This window comes from Crocuta crocuta, unplaced genomic scaffold (assembly GCF_008692635.1).
Source record: "Crocuta crocuta isolate KB4526 unplaced genomic scaffold, BGI_CrCroc_1.0 scaffold278, whole genome shotgun sequence".
Lineage (NCBI taxonomy): Eukaryota > Metazoa > Chordata > Mammalia > Carnivora > Hyaenidae > Crocuta > Crocuta crocuta.
Window position 1 is genome coordinate 1,596,920 of NW_027532173.1, and position 20,511 is coordinate 1,617,430.

The 20,511-nt window shown below is 40.5% G+C and overlaps 1 protein-coding gene across 1 annotated transcript in view; it reads right to left on the reverse strand.

Moving 5' to 3' along the window:
* The window catches only part of CUL5 (cullin 5), a 92,973-nt gene that overhangs the window by 8,133 nt on the left and 64,329 nt on the right, over window positions 1-20,511 (reverse strand). Inside the window, 7 exon segments of the mRNA XM_077777437.1 lie at window positions 301-424; window positions 3,118-3,249; window positions 4,095-4,227; window positions 13,608-13,672; window positions 17,008-17,115; window positions 17,365-17,495; window positions 19,329-19,422. Of these exon segments, the coding sequence (XP_077633563.1) occupies window positions 301-424; window positions 3,118-3,249; window positions 4,095-4,227; window positions 13,608-13,672; window positions 17,008-17,115; window positions 17,365-17,495; window positions 19,329-19,422 (787 nt within the window).

Sequence of the window (20,511 nt, forward strand, 5' to 3'; positions counted from 1 at the left end):
GGGAGCACAGGGCTCTCGACCTCAGGGTCATGAGTAGGAGTCCCATGTTGAGTGCCGAGATTACTTAAATAAAAATGAGATTTAAATTTAAAAAAAGAAAACGAAATTAGTCTCTTCATGCGACTGGATCTGAAACATGTAAAACTCAGGCAAGTGAGCTGTGGCTATTCAAAAATAATACACACATACATATATACATACACTATGTATAGAGATTAGCATATCTGGAAAACAAAGATACTCTCTTTAAGAAAGGCTATATACATAATATCTGTAATATACGTAATTATAAAATAATACCTGGTAAAGCCAATTTATTATTTTTGTGCATTTCCTTAAAAGCTTGGTTCAAATCTTCAGATACTTTTATGTCCTGAAACATTCTAGCCAGCTTGTTTACATAATCTGCGGGCATACCAACTTCCTATGAAAAGCAAAGACAAAAAAGGTAATAAACAATAATACATAGATTCTTTAATATAAAATTATTCCTCTTTTATTTGAATACTTATAGTCTAATGTCTATTAAATTTGATTCCTAAAAACTAACTGAGAGAAGACAGGTCACCCAGGCTTTCTCTGCCTGAGTTCAATGTGCATGAATCAGTCACCACAGTAGTTAAGTAACACCAGTCCCCCAGCAACACACCTCAACTTCTGGTTATCGCCGTGTATTAAATGTGAGTGATGCATAAAGTACAAAAATTCACTTCTCATTGGTGACCGATCACCATCCTCCTTTCAAAATCTGTTAGTCATCTGTTTATTCAGCTCTCCCACAGAAAGCAAAGCATAGCGACAAATTCACTTGACATTTTATAAAAATGGATAATCAAGAGAGCTAAATGGCCAATGAAGATGATAAAAGCACACCAAAGAAATAAAATACAAAGCTGGAAATGAAAACAGAACATAAATGGAATTCCCGAAGAGTGAGCTGAGACTGTAATGTTGATACTTGCCAATGATAAAGACTAAATATACAAGCATAGAAACTCAGTGAAGGCAAAGTATCAGCATAAATGAAAAGGAATAGTGACAATAATAATAATAATATACTCCAGAAGAAGTGACACCAACAAAAACTTCCACGACCTTGAGCATCTTAAACAACGGGCTGGGAGCTGACCCAAACCTACAGAGACAATGAAGACTCTCCCGGGCGCACGGATGGTGCTCACTCTGTGTTCTAAGACACGTGACTAGAAGGCACGTGCTCGTCAAACTATTGTTCATTTACACGACAGCTTTCCTGAGATATAATGCATCTGCCACAAAACTCACTCTTTTCCAGTGTACAATTAAGTAGGTTTTAGTGTATTTGGCTATTGAGGGACGTTTTGTATTAGTGGGGTGATATATACGAGGTGGTCTTTGTAACCGAACTGGTTCACTTTGCATGATGCAGTCAGCAACCATCCATGCTGCAGCGGGTGGTGGTGCTGCCTTTCTCTTAACCACTAAATAATATTCCGTTGTATGATTAATCCACGTTGTGCGTATCCCTTCATCAGCTGAGTGACATTTTGGGTGGTTTCCACTCTGTGGCTCTAATTAATAATGCCGCTATGAACATTCATAGACACGGCTTTGTACGGTCATACGCTTGAGCGGAATTACCTGGGTACAGAACTGCCGGGTCAACTCTGTTTAACTTTTTGAGGAACTGCCAGGGTTTTCCAAAACGACTGCACCAATTTATATTCTCATCAGCAACGCAGGAGTTTCCAATGTCTCCTCCTCCTCACCAACACTGGTTACTCTTTTTAACTTCAGCTTCCCCGGTGGGAGGAAAGGAGGCGGAAAGTATCTCACTGGGGCTTTGATTTGCATTTCCCTAACAACTAACGACGTCGAACAACTTTAATACACTTACTGGCCATCTGAATATCTTCTGCGAAGAAATTTAATCCTTTGCCCATTTTTAACTCAATTATCTTTTTACTGCTGAGTTGTACGAGTTCTTCTATATTCTAGATACGACACTGGACATATGAATTGCAAATATTTTCCTAAGTACTCTTAAGGTTTTACAAAGAAATAATACTTTAGTTTTGTAAGTTTATGTTTTACATTACAGTACACTGTATGTATGTGTATGTATAGTATGTATGTAAAATGCATACTCATTTTACAAATTTTTTTCCTATATATTTAATTTTTTACATTTGTTTTTCTGAGAGAGAGACAGAATGTGAGTGGGGGAGGAGCAGAGAGGGAGGGAGACACAGAATCTGAAGCAGGCTCAGGCTATGAGCTGTCAGCACAGAGTGTGATGTGGGGCTCGAACTCATGAACCAAGAGATCATGACCTGAGCAGAAGTCAGATGCTTAACTGGATCATGTGCCCCCTTTTCCTATGTATTTATAACAGAGATAGTTTCTAACGTTTTGACAGGAATTTCTCAGTCACAAAATAATTTTTCCCACTGATTGTTAATATTAAGATCATTTTGCACAGTGTCAGTTTGCAGTGTAATTGTTACTATCCTATAAGTATCATGCAAAGCAGGGCGATCTGTAAATGTGCATTTTGAAATACATATTTAAATGAAAGACACATATTAAGATACATAACTATATACACTATATATAATCTTGGTATATATTAATAAAATCATATGACAAATTAGCACCATATATAAAGTAAAAGACATATTCATTAAAGTGAACTGACAGGAACAGCCTTAAAATATTTTGGTATGAGAATTTAGCCACGATTAAATTAGCACTGATTACCCTAAATAAACCATCATCTTTTACGTATTGGCTCTTTTGCCTATACAAAAGCCTTTATTTACGAACATCCCTACAGTTAAGCATTTACTATTGAAAACACCTTAACAATGCAATGATCCGTCCTATAACCCATTTAATGAGGTCAGTTCAAATGAAAGCGGAACTAGAAAACAGCAAAATATCAAAAGCAAAGCAAGAGCAAAGGTGTTTCACTACAAGATTTTATTAAGAAAAAACACTTTATTAGGTATCTATTTTATATCATTGATACCATGCTCTTATAAAATGTCCCCTACGTCTTCAACACTAACAGTACTTAAGCACACATAAGAACCATGTGCTATGTTAAGAAAAACAAATATTAAAAAATTTACTTACTCTTAGCCACTCTACCATATTCTCTTCAATTTCACTATCAGCAGAGATGTCTAATATAAGACGTCGCGTCAAATGAGCTTTGTGATATCTCATAAAAACGTCTTTATTTTGTACGTACTTAAGTACCAACAGCTGTACAGAAAACAGAGTTACTTTCAATTCATGTGCACTCTTTGCCACCTCTCTCACTGAGACCTTTCCATATCCCCCAAAGTCAAAGTCTAGAAATTTCCATGAGCATATACAGAGAGAGAACTACTAAACTGCCCGTGTCTGAAAAATAACCAGTCCTGATACACGACTTTACTATTTAAATAATTAGCAAATTTGAGACTGTAAACAAATAACCTTTTAGGTCCTATAAACATCAATTTTCCAGACTTTATATCCTGTGTAATAAAACCTTACATGAAAATTAAGGGTTCTCCCCCGATTTTCTCTTCTGTAAAGCCTTTTCACTTTTTCTGAAGCTAATCTTCTATGCCTTTTTTACTATATTCTCTATCTTTACTTCTTGTTTTTCTTCCTCTTTGTATTCCTGGATGCACAGCGTATTACACTGACAGCCAGGACACAAACAACGAACTCTGCCCTACACTCACTCGTGCCGAACCGCCTATTCTGGGCTCCCACGAAAAGAAACAAGTGAAAAATTCCCAGTCTCTCCACTGCTGTTCCAAACACCATCAGCCCCGTTTCCCCCTTCTGTGCCCTTTTATAGGAGCTAGCACTGAATTCCTTCAAAAGAATCAAGACGGGGGAAGAATTAAATGTTTTCCTTTCTAGCAGCTACCGAATAAAAATTTCCAGGAAGGAAAACAACTGCCCTATAGAGATCGTACACTGTAAAATTTCACATTAGCTGCTCACAAACATTTTTTAAAATGTGATGCTACCACAGAAAGTCTTACAAGCAAAACACAAATTCAAAGTAAGATAATGAAAATTTCTGAAATTAAAAAAAAAAAGATATGTACCACTTCTTTAAGCTTTGCTTCAATCTCTTCAGAGGTTAGTTTTTTGCTTAATGGTGTTTTTCTTAACAACATGTCACAGTAATTGGCGAGCAGCTCAGGGCATTTTGATTCAGGCTGAGTTTTTAATCCCACCCTGAAAAACAAATTAAAAGCAATTGATGAAAAGTGATTGATATCTGCAAATATATTTTTTTCAATGTTTATTTATTTGGGAGAGAGAGAGAGAGAACAAGAGCAGGGGAGGGGCAGAGAGGGAGAGAGAGAATCCCAAGCAGGCTCCACACTGTCAGTGCAGAGACCGACGTGGGGCTCAAACCCATGAACTATGAGATCATGTCCTGAGCCGAGATCAACAGTCAGATGTCCAACCGACTGAGCCACCCAGGCGCCCCTGCAGGTATTTTTTCTAGAGCTGACTTTTTCACAAACAAGTTTCATATGTTGTATAAACCCAGCGATCAAGGCTGAGAGTGGGAAGACCAAGAGAGCGAGGCGGCATCAGGCGAGGAGGCCCTCCCTCTCAGGTTCCCAGAAGGCAGTGCGGGGCCCTGTGAGGGAGACCCCCACGCTGTACCCGGTGACGGCCTGCCCCTCTACTGGCAGCCTCGTCAGGGAGCTGTGGAAACTTTTCTTCAGGTACTTGCTAAGAACTTCTGAAAAACTGCAAATCCATGCATAGTTTTAAGTTAACATTTAAAACTTTTAATTATTAATATGTCAAGAAAAAACTGTCACTTCACTCTGAAAAATACCCAAGGTAACCTAAATTCCAGTTATGTGATATCTACCACCATCCGTTTTTAAAAACTGTAAACAAAATTTTCTTAAACAATGAAGAACGTGTATCTCTATTTACTTTGCCAACAGAACTTAAAAGCTGTACTGTATTTTTATGCTTGAAAGTTCTTTATCTGACTTCTCTAGACTATCTATGTAAATAAATTTAAATTCAACATTTCAAAATTTCTGTATCTGAAACTCACGTGTTATTTTCCCAGGACTGAGTTAACCAAATTATTTCAAGTGCACAACTTGTCAAAACAACAAACTTGTATAAAACACAGGCAGTACTTTACTATATGTGTCAACTCTTACGGAGGGAGAGGAAGCTTTTTCCTCCAACTTATGAATCCAGAAATTACTTTTATTTCTACTTTATGTATATATACATATATACGTATATGTATATATACATATATATTTCTACTTTATATATATATATATATACACACACACACATATATATATGTCTGTCCTGAAAAATCATACTCACATAAGTTAGTACATGAGATGGGAAGTTTTTCTGATGTAACTCAACCTGTTGAGAACCTTCTGAGTTACTGGCTTAAAAAATACATACAGAACTAACACAAAAGGTTGCTTTTAATAATGCACCAAATTAGCCGTCAATTGTGTGGAAAGCAAAGAACTGGAAACCATAAGACTTGCTAAAGGGTCTGACACCTAGTTATGAGAAAGTCATTTTTGGGGACTCCTGGGTGGCTCTCGGTTGGTCCTACTCTTGATCTCAGCTCAGGTCATGATCTCGTAGTTCATGAGTTCGAGCCCCACATAGGACTCTGAGCTGACAGCACAGAGCCTGCTTGGAATTCTCTCTCCGCCTCTCTCTGCCCCGACCCCAGTTGTGCTCCTTCCCTCTCGCAAAATAAATAAACTTAAGAAAAAAAGAAAAAGGAATTCATTTTCTGTACATCAATCCCAGTATTTCGAAATATTCCTTTCTTATACAACTTGGAGGCTTCTTTAAAATGCTTATTTATTTACTTGTTTATTTACTTACTTATTTTGAGAGAGAGAGAGAGAGGGAGAGAGAATACACAAAGCAGGCTCCATTCCATGCTGAGCATGGAGTCTGATGTGGGGCTCGACCCCACAAACTGTGAGATTATGACCTGAGCCGAAATCAAGAGTCGATCACCGAACGCACTAGGCCACCCAGATGCCCTGGAGGCTTTCCATGTTTCAAGGCAACAGGCCATAGTGAGAATAAGGAGAGGTGTGCCTTTCTTTGCAGAGTAGGGAAGACTAATTGTGGGGAGAAGTGGAAAGGGCAGAGTTTAAAGATACTGCCACCAGAGGGTTCCAGTTTAGAGCAGAGCAGATGTGGAGGCGGAGGACCAAGAATGGATTTCCTTGAAGGTTTCCACACCGGCACTCTCTCAGGTGTTTCTGCATGCCGGCGTAGACCTGATGCCAGTCTAAAGACGGCTAACTCACTCCCTCTCCCTCTATTCCTTCACGTACTCGCACTGCCAGTGCCCAGCTCTTGCACAAACTACTGCCCAACTCGTAGCGGGCCATCTCCCTTCCTCCAATTCACCCTGCGGGGAGGACAGGGTCAGTCCTTTATCGGTGTCTCTTTGAAGGCAGAGTGTCACTTCCTCTCCTGTGGCTGTTTTAGGGCTTTTTTGTTTATTTTCAGTTTTTCAGCTCTTTCACTATGATGTACCTAAGAATGATTTAATTTGTATTTATCTTGCTTGGGATTCAAAAAGAGGCCTGATTTTAAGAGTTGGCATCTGTCATCAATTCTGGAAATTTATGGCCAATAGCTCTTCAAACATTGCTTATGTCCCCTTTTCTGCTCTAATTCCAATTACATATTGCCACAGACATTTTAACTTTCCTCAGTGACAATTTCCACCTACTTGTTCATTAATGTGTATTGTTTGTTCCCTGTCACTTATTACCTATTTAAGCTTGTTATTACGAAGATATAATTCACATACCATGCAGTTCATCCATTTAAAGTATGTAATTCAACGTTTTTAAATATATTGACAAACTTATGCAACCATCACAAAATTTCAAAACACGTGCATCACCCCCAAAAGAAGCCCCACACTCGTTAGCCCAATGCCCTTCTCCAGCGATCCCTCCCTCCTGGCCGCTGGTTACAAGTAACCTACATGTTATCTTTACGGATTTCCTTTATCTGAACATCCCAAATAAAGGGAATCATACCATATGTGGTCTTTTGTGACTGACCTTTTAAAATTAGGATAATGTTTTTAACATTCGTCCATATCATAGCACATACTGCTAGTTCATTCCTTTTAAAAAATATTTGCCTTTTCACTGTGGTAAAAAATATTTACTGTTTTAACCACTTTTAAGTTTACAATCAGTGGCAGTAAGTACATTCACAATGTTCTGCAAATTTCGTCAGTTTCCGTGTCCAAAACTTGTTCACTGCCCTACACAGAAACCAAACCCTGTATCCATTAGACAACAACCTCCCAGCTCCCTCCCCTCCCCCCAAGTCCCTGCTGAAGTTTACTCTACTTTATTAATGGACTTGCCTATTCCAGACACCTCACAGAAGGGGAATCATACAAAATCTGTCCTTTTGTGTGTGGCTCATCCCACTTAGCATTTCTCAGGGCCTTACTCATGTTGTGTCAGATTCTCATTCCAGTCTCTGGCTCAGGAACAATCCACTGCACGGCTGTACCATACTTTGCTTACCCATTCATCAGACAGTGGGCATCTGGGGTGTCCTTTTGTGGAAGGCTCTAATTAAGAATAATGCTGCTACAAACATTTGTGTACAAATAAAAAAAATTTTTTTAAAGGTTTGTTTCGTTTTGGAGAGAGAAAGAGAGAGCAGAGGAGGGGCAGAGAGAGAGGGAAACACAGAATCCGAAGCAGGCTCCAGGCTCTGAGCTGTCAGTACAGAGCCAGACATGGGGCTTGAACTCATGAACTGCAAGATCATGACCTAAGCCAAAGTCAGATGCTTAACTGACTGAGCCACCCAGGTGCCCCTTGCGTATAAATTTTTGAGTGGAGTATGTTTTCATTTCTCTTGGGCATATACCCAGGAGTGGAAGTGTTGGGTTATATGGTAACTCTATATTTAACTTCTAGAGGAACTATCAAACTATTTCCAAAGTAGCTGCATATATGTATCATATGATTTAATCTCTCCACATCCTCACCAACCCTTAATGTCTTTTCAATTTTAGCCATCCTAGTGGGTGTGAGTGGTACATCACTGTGATTAAGCTATTAATCTTAATTACCTGGGGGCACCTGGGTGGCTCAGTCAGTTAAGTGTCTGACTTTGGCTCAGGTCATGATCTTGCAGTTTGTGAGTTCGAGCCCCATGTCAGGCTCTGTGCTGACAGCTCAGAGCCTGGAGGCTGCTTCAGACTCCATGTCTCCCTCTCTCTCTGCCCCTCCTCTGACTGCACTCTAGCTCTCTCAAAAAAATAAACACTTAAAAAAATGTAAAGTTCTCATCTGCTAATTCCAATATGGGATCACCTGACAGTCCGCTTCTAAAATGATTTTTCTCTTGTTGATCCTAAGTTTTTCTGCCTTCACAAGCCTGGTAATGTCAAATTGAATACTGGGCACTCCATATAAAAGAATCACAGAGTCACCAGATGATGTTATCTTCCATTAAGAGTGGGTTCATGCTGGGGCGCGTGGGAGGCTCAGTCAGTTGAGCATCCAACTTTGGCTCAGGTCATGATCTCACGGTGTGTTCGAGCTCTGCTTCAGGCCCGCTGCTGTCAGCGTGGAGCCTGCTTTGGATCCCCTGTCTCTTTCTCACTGATCCTTCCCCTGTTAATGCTCTCTCAAAAATAATACTTAAAAAATTAAAGATTAAAAAAATTTTTAAAAAGAGTGGGTTCACACTTTGTTCTGCTATGGAGGAGACTAATCGCTTTAACCCAATGAGGAACTGAGTTGGTTCAAGGCTGGGTTGCAGTTTTGGTAAGAAACAGTCTACTTTGGTTAGTCACTGAATCTAAGGAATGTCCCTCCCAAGTCCAAACAGATGAGAAGTGTGTGGACACAAGGAGTGGCCAGGAACGGAGTGTGAGAGATCAAGTAAGCAAGGAGGGTGTCCATGCAAGGGGAGGGCACAGTGGGAGGCGTTAAGGTTCTAGCAGGATGAGGAAGTCATCCTTGTAGGGGGCGGCCCAGCGAGAGCCTCATTAGGATGAGGACTACATCTACATGGAAACAGGCCTGGCACCGTGGCTGTAAATGAGGATGTGCATCTCAAAGTTTGTCTACTGAGAAGGCCTAGCAGCAGTGAGACCCCAAAAGCAACAAACACAACTAGCACCCATCCTATCCACTAAATATTACTGGCTACTGAAAGAAATTAGGGTTCTGTGGGAAAATGCTGATTCTGAGGCTAGAAAGGGGAAAGTTACAAACTGAGCATAGAAATGATCATGTGCCAAAAAGAAAGAAGAGTTTACTGTCAAAAGAACCTAGAAACCAGCTCCCGCTAGTGAAATCTAGGATAATGTGAAAGCCAAAATAAAGAGTGAGAGTAAATTATAATATTCCTATTATAAATAGAAAACCATGAGTCCATATGCATATGATAAATCGATGCATCAATCTCAAATGTGATGGGCAATGGGATCCTGATGTAGTTTTAAAGTACCCATTACAAAACAATTACAGAAAAAAGCATTAACTTTGTAATGGAGAAATCTGGCAAACACCAACTTCATCAAGTGATCAAACTAAACAAGATCAGGACTGGATTAAATCAAAATCATGCACCTTCAGCTAAGATACAATGAGAAAGAACAAAGTTTCACCTCTGCCGAAGACGCAAACCTGCATCTACTCATGAGGATGCAGAAGATTAGCTCAGACTAAAGGACATTCTTCTTCTTCTTTTTTTAAAGTTTATTTATTTTGAGAGAGTGAGTGAGTGTGCGCATGAGCAGCAGAGGAGCAGAGAGTGAGGGACAGAGAGAATCCCAAGCAGGCTCCGCACTGTCAGCACAAGAGCCCGACTTGGGGCTTGAACTCACAAACTGTGATACCATGACTTGAACCAATACCCAGAGTTGGAAGCTTAACTGACTGAGCCAACCAGACACCCACAAACTAAGGACATTTTACAAAATAACTAGCCTAATCTTTAAAAGTTTCAAGGACAAGAAAATCAAAGACAGACATGGTTCCAGACCAAACAAAATCAAAGGAATATAACAACTAAATGCAACATATGATTCTATAATGGATCCTTTTGCTATAAAAAAATTAGAGTCAATCATTGAATTTTAAAGAGATCTGAAGAACAGATCTCTTAGTATACATCAAAATCAATTTCCTGATTTCGAGAGGTGTATTATTATTATAATATTTGTAGAAAATATACACTAGTGGACCGGGTATAATGAACATAGTCTCAAATGATTCTAGAAAAATGTTTTCACGTGTTTCCAAAGAGAAAAGAATAAAGACTACTACTTACAACTTTATGTACATCAGCCTGACAACTCAGAATGAATTAAGTTCCTTGAAAACCACAACTGATCAAAATGAAAACTAGGTAACATAAAAAAACCTAAACAGGCTGAACTTGTGATCAACATCTGCCCATAAGGGAAACCCCAGGTCCAGATGGTTTTACTTGTGAATTCTATCGAACATGTAAGGAGGAAGTAATACCAATTGCCCTAATTCTTTTAGAACAAAAAAAGGAGAAAATAACTCTCAATCCTTCTTTTGAAGCCAGCATAATCCTCACACAGAAAATGGTAAAGATGTCACAAAAGTGAAGACTGCACAGGGCACAAAGACGAAAAAAGAAAGAGATAAATCCTTAATGAATATAGATGAAAAAAATTTTTGACCAACATTAGCAAACTGAATCTAAGAATATATAAAAAGATCAATACACATCACAACAAAGTAGAGTTTATCCTAGAAACTGAACCTTGGTTAAATGATTTTTTTTTTAAATTACCAATGTATTCACCACATCAGAAGAATACAGAAGAAAAACCTTAATCATTTTAACACAGAAAAAAGTATTTAATAAGACTTAACACCCATTTATTTATTATCAAAACTTTTAGCAAGCTAGGAATAAAAAGCAATCTAATTAAGGACATCTATGGAAAACCCTCACCTAACTTTGTACTTAGTGATGAAATATTAACAGCTTTTTTCTTGAGCTTGCCGAAAAGGACAGGGAAGCCCACTTCAACTACATCTATCAAAAAATGTACTTATGATCCTAACCAGGGTATCACGGCAAGAAAAATAAGTGGTATAAAGCTCAGAAAGGAAGAAGTAAACCGTATATTCAGATTACATGATCATTTACACAGAAAAACCTTGAGAAATCTGCAAAACAGCTGTGAGAATAGCTTTCACAAGGTAACAATAGAAGATCAACTGACAAAAACCAACTGTTTACCTATAGATAAATTATACTACCTGACTTGAAGACTTAGTACAGAACTATATTATGACTATGTAGTAATGGCCTAAGAATACCAAAACAAATTAAGAGAATAGAATCGAGAGTCCAGAAATACATACATATTTTGTTTTAAAGTTTATTTATTTTTGGTGAGGGGGTGGAACAGAGTGAGAGTGAGAAGGGTCAGGGAAAGAGGGAGAGAGAGAATCCACAATGTCAGCGCAGAGCCCGAAGTGGGACTCAATCTCACAAATTATGAGATCATGACCTGAGCTGAAACCAAGAGTCAGACGCTTGACCGAATGAGCCACCCAGGCAGCAAAGCATATTTATATATATATATACACACACACACACACATATATATATATATATATATATATATTTTTTATTTCTAGGAGAGAGAGAGAGAGAGACAGCATGAGCAGGGGAGGGTCAGAGAGCGAGGGAGATACAGACTCTGAAACAGGCTCCAGGCTCTGAGCTGGCAGTCAGCACAGAGCCCGACGCAGGGCTCGAACCCACGAATCGTGAGATCATGACCTAAGTGAAAGTCGGACGTTTAAGCGACTAAGCCACCCAGGCGCCCCTATATTTTTGAGTTATTTGATTTTTACAAAAGGCCCCAAAGCAATGCAGGGGGAGGGAACATAATTACATCAAACAGAGACAGAACCACTTGTTACCCATATGGGGGGGAAAAATCATGAGATTTAACCCCCAACTTACACCATACATATCCTTAATTTAAGATGGATCCTAGAACTAAAAGTGAAAGCTAAAATTATAAAGCTTCTAGAAGAAACAAAAAAGATTATCTTCATGTCTCAGGGGTAGAGGTAGACAAAGGTTTTCTACGCAAAACATAAAAAGCAAAAAACCATAAAGAGCATCTACCTCTCAAATGATCTATATACAAAACATTTAAGAACTCTTATAGCTCACTAATAAAAAGGAACAATGCAATGGGGAAAAAAAAAACAAAAAAAGCTGAATACATTATTTATAAAGGAGAATATAAGGCGGCCAGGGGCGCCTGGGTGGCTTGGCCGGTTAAGCGTATGACTGGCTCAGGTCATGATGGCACGGTTCATGAGATCGAGCCCCACATCAGGCTCTGTGCTGAAGCCTGTGTGGATACTCTGTCTCCCTCTCTCTCTACCCCTCCCCTGTGCTCGTGCTCTCTCACTCTCTCAAAAATAAACATTAATTTTTTTTAAATATAAGAAGGCAAAACAATACATGAAAATGTGCTCGGCAGCAAGAGTCACAAGGAAATGGAATTGAAGCCGTAAGAGACCATCACTACAAACTCTAGACCGACCGGAGGGAAAGCGGCAAGTCTAACTGCTGCTGAGGACAAGGAGTCGCACTCCCGTACCTGACCGGTGGGGGGCGAAGCCCCGCGCACACGTGGGAAGCTGACCGCGGCCCCAGGCCAGCACGGGCGTGTCTACACCACTACACTGCACTGGAAGAGGCCTTACACAAGCGAGTACGTATTGCACGATTCCATGTGTATAAGGTCCCCCGGGAGGCAAAACTACTCTAGGCTGAACTGACCAGGACGGCAGCCCCGGGACGGGAGGAGGGCGGGAGGGGCCCGCAGGGGGCAGGGAGTGGGCGCGGGCAGGGTGTTCTCGAGGAGGACACCGTAACCGGGGCGCGGGCGTCCGTCAGGTCTGGAACGGGACACCGACGGTTTCTGCATCTGTCGGCATGTGGATTGTACCTAAAAACACACACTGATCCCATATTCAACTAGTGACTGTCTGCTGAAGTGTGCAGGGAGTGGAAGTTCCTCGTGCCTCAGGTCTCTTCCGAAATCCATTTTAAAAAGCTGACTGCTGCTATATAGAGATACGTATCTGACAGAGCCAACAGGTGGCACAAATTTAAAAATTTTCACTATAAATTGTGTGGAGCAGGGATGAATGAGGAAGACCTTTACGTATCCATGAAGACATTCTGAAGATGTAGTGTTCGTGTGTTTTACATATTTCACAATGTATAAAGAAAACAGGATAAATGCCCTCGTAAATTTCGTCAACGCAGTAGAACATTTTTCTATTAAAAAAATAAAAACATTTTTTGGTCACAAAAGGAGATGATTTAATATGAAATTAAAATTCAAGACAGTTTTTCCCCCCAAAATTTGAAACAGTTTTTAATATTCAAAGGCAACAAAAATCATTAAAGTAAAAACAAAAACCAAACCTAACAGTTCGCATACCGCGTAACGTATAATACACTCCAAAAAAATGTAAGAATTTTAAACATGATTTTTAAAAACTTACCCTTTCTGCTTCAAAGGTAATTCAAGTTTAAATATGGTAGCATCATTAACAACTGCTTTATATGCCTGCAAAGAATTTAAAATGAAATGAGCATTATTTTTAGTTTTATTTAGCATTATTTTTAGCTGGATATTTTATTTATGTATTTATTTAAAATGTTTATTTATTTTTTAGAGAGAGAGACAGAGCATGAGTCCGGGAGGCGAGGAGAGAGACGGAGACACAGAAGCTGAAGCAGGCTCGAGGCTCTGAGCCGTCAGCACAGAATCTGACGTGGGGCTCAAACTCATGAACCATGAAATCATGACCTGAGACGAACTTGGAGCCTTAACCAACTAAGCCACCAGGTGCGCCCCTCTTTCTAACATACAGCTAGATCTTTTAATGGTGTGCCTGGCCTGACAGAATCTTTCAAGTCGATGGCTTCAGCACGCCCTTCCTCATGCTATGATCACCGTTCTCAGGTAGAGTCTCAGTGCTTGAGACCACCTTCCCTGGTCACCACACCGCCTTCCCTGGTCAGCACACTCTCAGAACACATTTCCTACCGTCTCCTTTCTCTTCAGCCTCCGATATTCCCCCTCTCCCAGGGAGACTTCCAGCTGACGAGGCTTCCTAGTCTCCTAATAAAACTGAAGTGATGAGAATTCCCTCCCATTTCTGCTCTATCATCAGCTTCCCCCCCCCGTCCACCGTTTCTACAGCTACATATACAAACATATTGTTATTTAAATCTTGAAAATTCTCTCTGGCCTTTGTTCACCTTCAGCTACTGCCTCGTTTGTCTCCAACCCATGGTCCCCAATTTCCCCACTGGGAAGACCTTCCACGACCAGGCTCTCACAGCACTGCTCCACTAGCCGTTCCTGCCAAGTCACCTGCCGCCCCCCTGCTGCCCAAGACGATGGCCGAGGCCCATCTCGCCTGACCTCCCAGCAGCAGTTCAAAACAGCAGATCACAGCCTCCCCCGGAAAGTGCTTCTACTACCTGTCTCCTATCCAGCGTGCTCTCCTGGTCATTACCCCCTCACCTCAGGAAAGCTGCTTCTTCATCCTTCTTGTAACTGAACTGAGTGCCCCAGGCCGGTGCCTGGATCCCTCTCTCACCTATTATCGTCACTCATCACACGGGTGATCACAGCCAGCGTCCATACTTTAAATACCATCCAGACGCTAAAGCTCCCGATTTATCTTCCCAAGTCTATTCTCTCCCTCACACGCCCCCACTGATGCTGCCACATGGATGTTTAACAAACCTTTCAAAGGCAACTTGTCCAAAACTGAGCTCCTAATCTCCCTACGACCCTCCGCCCCCGAAACCTGCCTCTCCCGTCATCTTCCCCATCTGAGCAAGCATACGCTTCTCATCGATCAGAACAAAATCTGACCGTCATCCTTGCCTGGTCCCCTTCTATTACACTCTGCATCTGATTCATTACCAAATCTTGTGCGGTCTGCGGTCGTCATCAGTCTCCAGCCAACCGGGCCTAGCTCCACCCGCTATCGCTCGGGGCCGCGCCTCCATCCTCACTTCACAGGATCACCTAGTAAGTTCCTAACGGATCTCCTTGCTTCGTCCCTTGCCCCTCTTCGGCCTTGTCTTTTTTCAGCAACCAAGGGACGCTTTTTCTTTTTAATTTTTAAAAGTTTGTTTGCTTGTTTATTTTTGAGAGAGAGAGGGAGAGGGAGAGGGAGAGAGAATTCTAAGCAGGCTCTATGCCATTAGCACAGATCCCAATGTGGGGCTCAAACCCACGAACCATGAGATCATGACCTGAGCTGAAATCAAGAGTCAGACACTTAACCTAGGTAGCCTCCCAGGTGGCCTGACCAAGGGATCCTTTTAAAACGTAATTCAAATGGGGCGCCTGGCTGGCTCCTTTGGTTGAGCATCCGACTTCCGGCTCAGGTCATGACTTCATTGCTCGTGAGTTCAAGTCCCGCACTGGGCGCTGTGCTGACAGCTTGGGGCCTGGAGCCTGCTTCAGATTCTTTCTCCGTCTCTCTGCCCATCTCTTGCTCTCTCTCTCTCTCTCAAATATAAAAAACATAAAATACAATATAAGTTATATTCATCTGTTCAGAACCTTTCAGGGACTTTCTATCCAACTCAGAATAAAACCAACCTTCTTCCCACGGCTCAGAGTCTTGTGTGATCTGGCCTCCATTATCTCTTTGACTTCATTTCCTACTGCTCTCCCCTCACTCGGTCCACTCAGGCCACAATGACCTTTTTCTCTCCTGTTCCTGGAACAGGACAGGGATATTCCTGACTTACAGCATTTGTATCCGCTGTCCCCTCTGGCTGAACACACTTCCCTCATATAACCACATGACTTCATGTCTTAATCACCTTCAATCCTGATTCAAATGTCCCCTCAATGAAGCCTCTGTAAGCCACTCACTCAACTTTTCAAACCGACTCACTACCTCCATCCTCTGTTAACACCTTTCCTTGTTTCTCTCTCTCTCTCTCTCTCTCTACACCTACCTACCCACCTACAAACAGAGGGGAACAAAACAAAACACCCTAAACCCTACTGGAGGAAGTTGATTGCCTTTTTAGAGTCACAAGAACAACAACAAAAAAATCTAACTTGGGAAATAATGAAAGGTAGTTCAAAGCAAAAACACTGACGATAATTTCTAGTGATAGGTTTATGGCATTTTAAAAGATAAAACCCTAAGGATAATTCTGTGTTTCACTATTATCCCATGCTAGCAAGGACAGAAGGAAGGGTAAGGGAAGCAGGTTAAGTGACATAATACCCAGGAGTCCTGTGAAAATGGCAGAGGACAGAGGGCTCAACTGTGCTTGGGACAGGATGTCGGGGGAGGCAGGCTACCAAGGACACTCCAGAAGGAATGTGCTGTGAGGTGGGTCTTGAAAGATGGAAGGAGGGAAGAACAGGAATTCAATAATCAGTAAGACCAAAAACCAGGAAAATACTCTTGGAAAAATGAAAAAGCAATTTTCTACTAAACTCTAGTTGAGAAGCATACTCAACGCTTATAAAAACATGTACCCAGCCAAATATAATAAAAAGGGTTGCCCTCCACTGATAAAAGAAATCCGAGTTGCTAGGTCTTTTGTTTGTAATTTAGTAGCATAACAGTATGAGTTGTTTTTTTTTTTTTAAAGTAAATTATGACAGGGACACCTGGGTGGCTCGTTGGTTAAGTGTTTGGCTCTTTATTTCAGCTCAGGTCATGATCTCTTGGTTGTGAGATCGATCCCGGTGTTGGGCTCCGTGCTGGGCTTGGAAACTGCTTAAGATTCTCTCTCTCCCTCCCTCTCCCTCTGCCCCTCCCCTGCACACGTGTTCGCTCTTTCTTTCAAAAAAAATTTTTTAAATTTAAAAATTCTATGACAGTAGTGTTAATATACAGGAATATATACCTTATCCCTTGCGGTAAGAAATCGTGGATCATCTTGAAAAGCTTCTTTGACGAGTTTACTAAATCTATTAAATAATGTAAGTAACTGCTCAACGTATTTCTCAGAGTCCTAAAAATAAAATGTTTCATACTCAGTTGAGGTTTTTAAAAAGAAAACAATATAAAAAAATAACATAAACATAATTTTAATAAAACACTGTAGCGATAAAACTTGGGAATTCTCTGAAAACAATTTTTCTCAATATTAAAAGACGTTCCAATATTACTATTCTGCCATCAGTTACTATTTTAAATACCTGATCTTACGTTTAGAAAACAACCTTGACACACAGTCACTACTGCCACGGAGGAAACTCACAGTGGTGATAGTCTCAGCAGCTGCCACCATGTCTGCCAGGCCCGCGCTGATGATGTGCTCCTCCAAGTCCTTCAGCATCGGCTCGATCCCGCTGGGGACCTTGTCCATCAGTGAAAACATTAAATGTAATTCTGAAAGGACAGGGCACACTCATGAAATCATCTCACCCATCAAAATACAGTTTTCCTTTGCTCTGTATCATGGGTCTTGAATGCCTATGACAGGAAGAGTTGGAGAAATATTACCTGGAAACTGAGAACCTTAATGGTACTCTGTTGGTACAGTCAGGTTAGGAGTTGTTATCCTAAGTCCTGTAACTTCCTGATCTACCTTCTCTGACAAAAATTATTTTTAAAAGAAACTCTAATTCAAAGTGATCACACAGCACAAAACCTAACTCCTCTTACAAGGTGAGTCACTGGACCCTCAATTCCACGGAACATTTTTTATTCTAAGAAGCACAAAAGTTTATGCAGAAGACTAGTCTACTTCATAAAGCAGACACAGTATTAAATACAGAGCACCACATCATTAAGTGGCAAAGAAAAATCACAGCATCAGACTATTCAGAGCAATGATTATAAAAGAAAAAAGTGTATTAGGGATAATATAAAAATTTTCAGTTTATGAAAGCACTGTTTCTTGTTACACCATTTAATTGACCTTTGCAAAATCTTGCCGCACAAAACTGTTTCCCACTAAATCAGTCCTTCTGAGGGGAGCCCAATATGGATCAGAAAGAACTCTACTTAGTTTGGTATACAAAGATTCAAATATTTCATATATGCCAATGAACTTTTTACTATAAAACTAATAACAAGCATATGAACCTAGGTGACCTTAAATACATCTTTAAAGGCAACTGGAGACTTTTATACACAATGAAATCTGAGGAGCAATACATCAAAGTGTTAAAAGTTGTTACCTCCATGTGGTAGAAATATAGATAATTTTTTACCATATTCCTTTTGGTTGTAATGTAAGTTCAATCTCCCAAAATATACCTTTAGTAAGAAACATGTAAATAATAAAAAAGAACAACTTGCAGAAATCTTAAATTGTAACATATTTTCGGGGAGAGGGATGAAGTCCATTAACATAAAGTGTTCTATTACTTTCTTTTTTTTTTTCCTTTTTTTTTTTTTAATGTTTTTTATTTATTTGTAGGAGAGAGAGAGAGAGAGAGACAGCGTGAGCAGGGGAGGGTCAGAGAGAGAGGGAGTCACAGACTGAAACAGGCTCCAGGCTCTGAGCTGGCAGTCAGCACAGAGCCTGACGCGGGGCTCGAACCCACGAACCGCGAGATCATGACCTAAGCGAAAGTCGGACGCTTAACCGACTAAGCCACTCAGGCGTCCCTAAAGTGTTCTATTACTTTCTAAAAATATTTGTCACAAAGTTCCACGCAAAGGTCAAATACCTAATTCTTTCCTATCCCATATGTTTACTATTTTAAATTAGTCTTTAGAAGTGGAGTCACACAATTTGAGGACAAAATGAAATCCACTCCCATTCCCTGCACATAAGTATTGATACTAAAGGGGTAATGTTTAAAATGTAAATGTGTAACCTTTATAGTACTCACGTTAAAAACCTTACCATTTTCTTTAAGCAGTTTACTGTAACAAATATATCTATATATAAAAGAATGATCTAACAGCAACTTATTAAAAGTGATTTGCTTCAAAGAAATTTTTTTTTTTTTTTAAATATTTTTATTTATTTCTCGGAGAGAGAGACAGCGTGAGCAGGGGAGGGTCATAGAGAGAGGGAGATACAGACTCTGAAATAGGCTCCAGGCTCTGAGCTGGCAGTCAGCACAGAGCCCGACGCGGGGCTCGAACCCACGAACCTCGAGATCATGACCTAAGCGAAAGTCGGACGCTTAACCGACTAAGCCACCCAGGCGCCCCCAAAGATACTTTTTAAAAGATTATGAGAACTTTATGCGATGTTTTACCTACTTTCAGTTTCATTTCGCTTGATCATGCCTTGGCACTCGGCTAAGATGGTCTCTTTAAAAGATGTCACCAGGGCATTGACACAGCATTCCATGAGCTGAAAAAAAGCAAAAATTGGTCAAGGCTTATTATAAGCACAAATCCACTCCACTCCACTTTTTAGCTCCATAAAACCATACTGTTCAACAACACCACCAAAAACTGAATATACTGAAAGCAGACTTTACTTACCTTTACCACAGGAACGTTGAAGGTGGGTACCCTATGCTTGTTTTACCAAAGTATATTTACACCTAAGAAAAAGGCTATAGAACTTATGTTCTCTTTGTGAATTTTAATAAAAGCCCCCAAGAAGGGGAGGGAAAAAAACTGGAAAATATACAAAACAAAATGAAAATAATAAACTGATGAATTCTTATCTGGAGAGAACATGTGTTAAAATTAGATTCTAAAAGTCTGAATACATTCATTCAACAAACCACTGCTAGATGCCTAGTGTGTGCAGGCACCAAAGTGGTTCAAAGACAAAGAAGACTAAGGTATATACCCTGCTTTGAAGGAGGTCACCATCTACTTGAGGGTAGGTAAGAATGCAAACATAAACTAATTGACACAACTAAGTTACTTGGCGCCACAAACACACATGCCCAACTAACAAAACCAAGCAGAGGAACCATGTACTTCTTTCTGGGGTAGTTAAAAAAGTCTCATCTACAAGATGAAATCTAAATTGAATCTTGAAAAATAATTACAAGTCCAAAATGGATTGAGTATTTTAGGAACAAGAAGCTGGATATGGTAGGGAACGAGACAGTGGAAGAGAAAACTAGAAAGGTAGCCGGAGGCAGATTATGAAGGGAAATTTATGGTTTGGGCTTTTATTCTACAGGCAGAGCAGGGAACGAAGAGTCAAAAGGTTTTAAACAGAGGAGAAACACAATGAACTTCTGACCCCCCAAGAGTAGACTGGTCAGCGAGGCTGTTGTAATATCCCAAGGAACACGGCCAGGGTCCAGTGTTCCGGGCGGTCTTCACATGACCCACTGCTCCCCGCCGCTGCTCCCTTATGTCACAGAATTACTTACTCTTCTTGCAGGCCTCAGTTAAAACACAGTTGTGAGCACTAGAGCAAGGTACCCTACGGCTGATTGGTGCGTACCGTCTGAAATGAAGATCATCCGTCTGT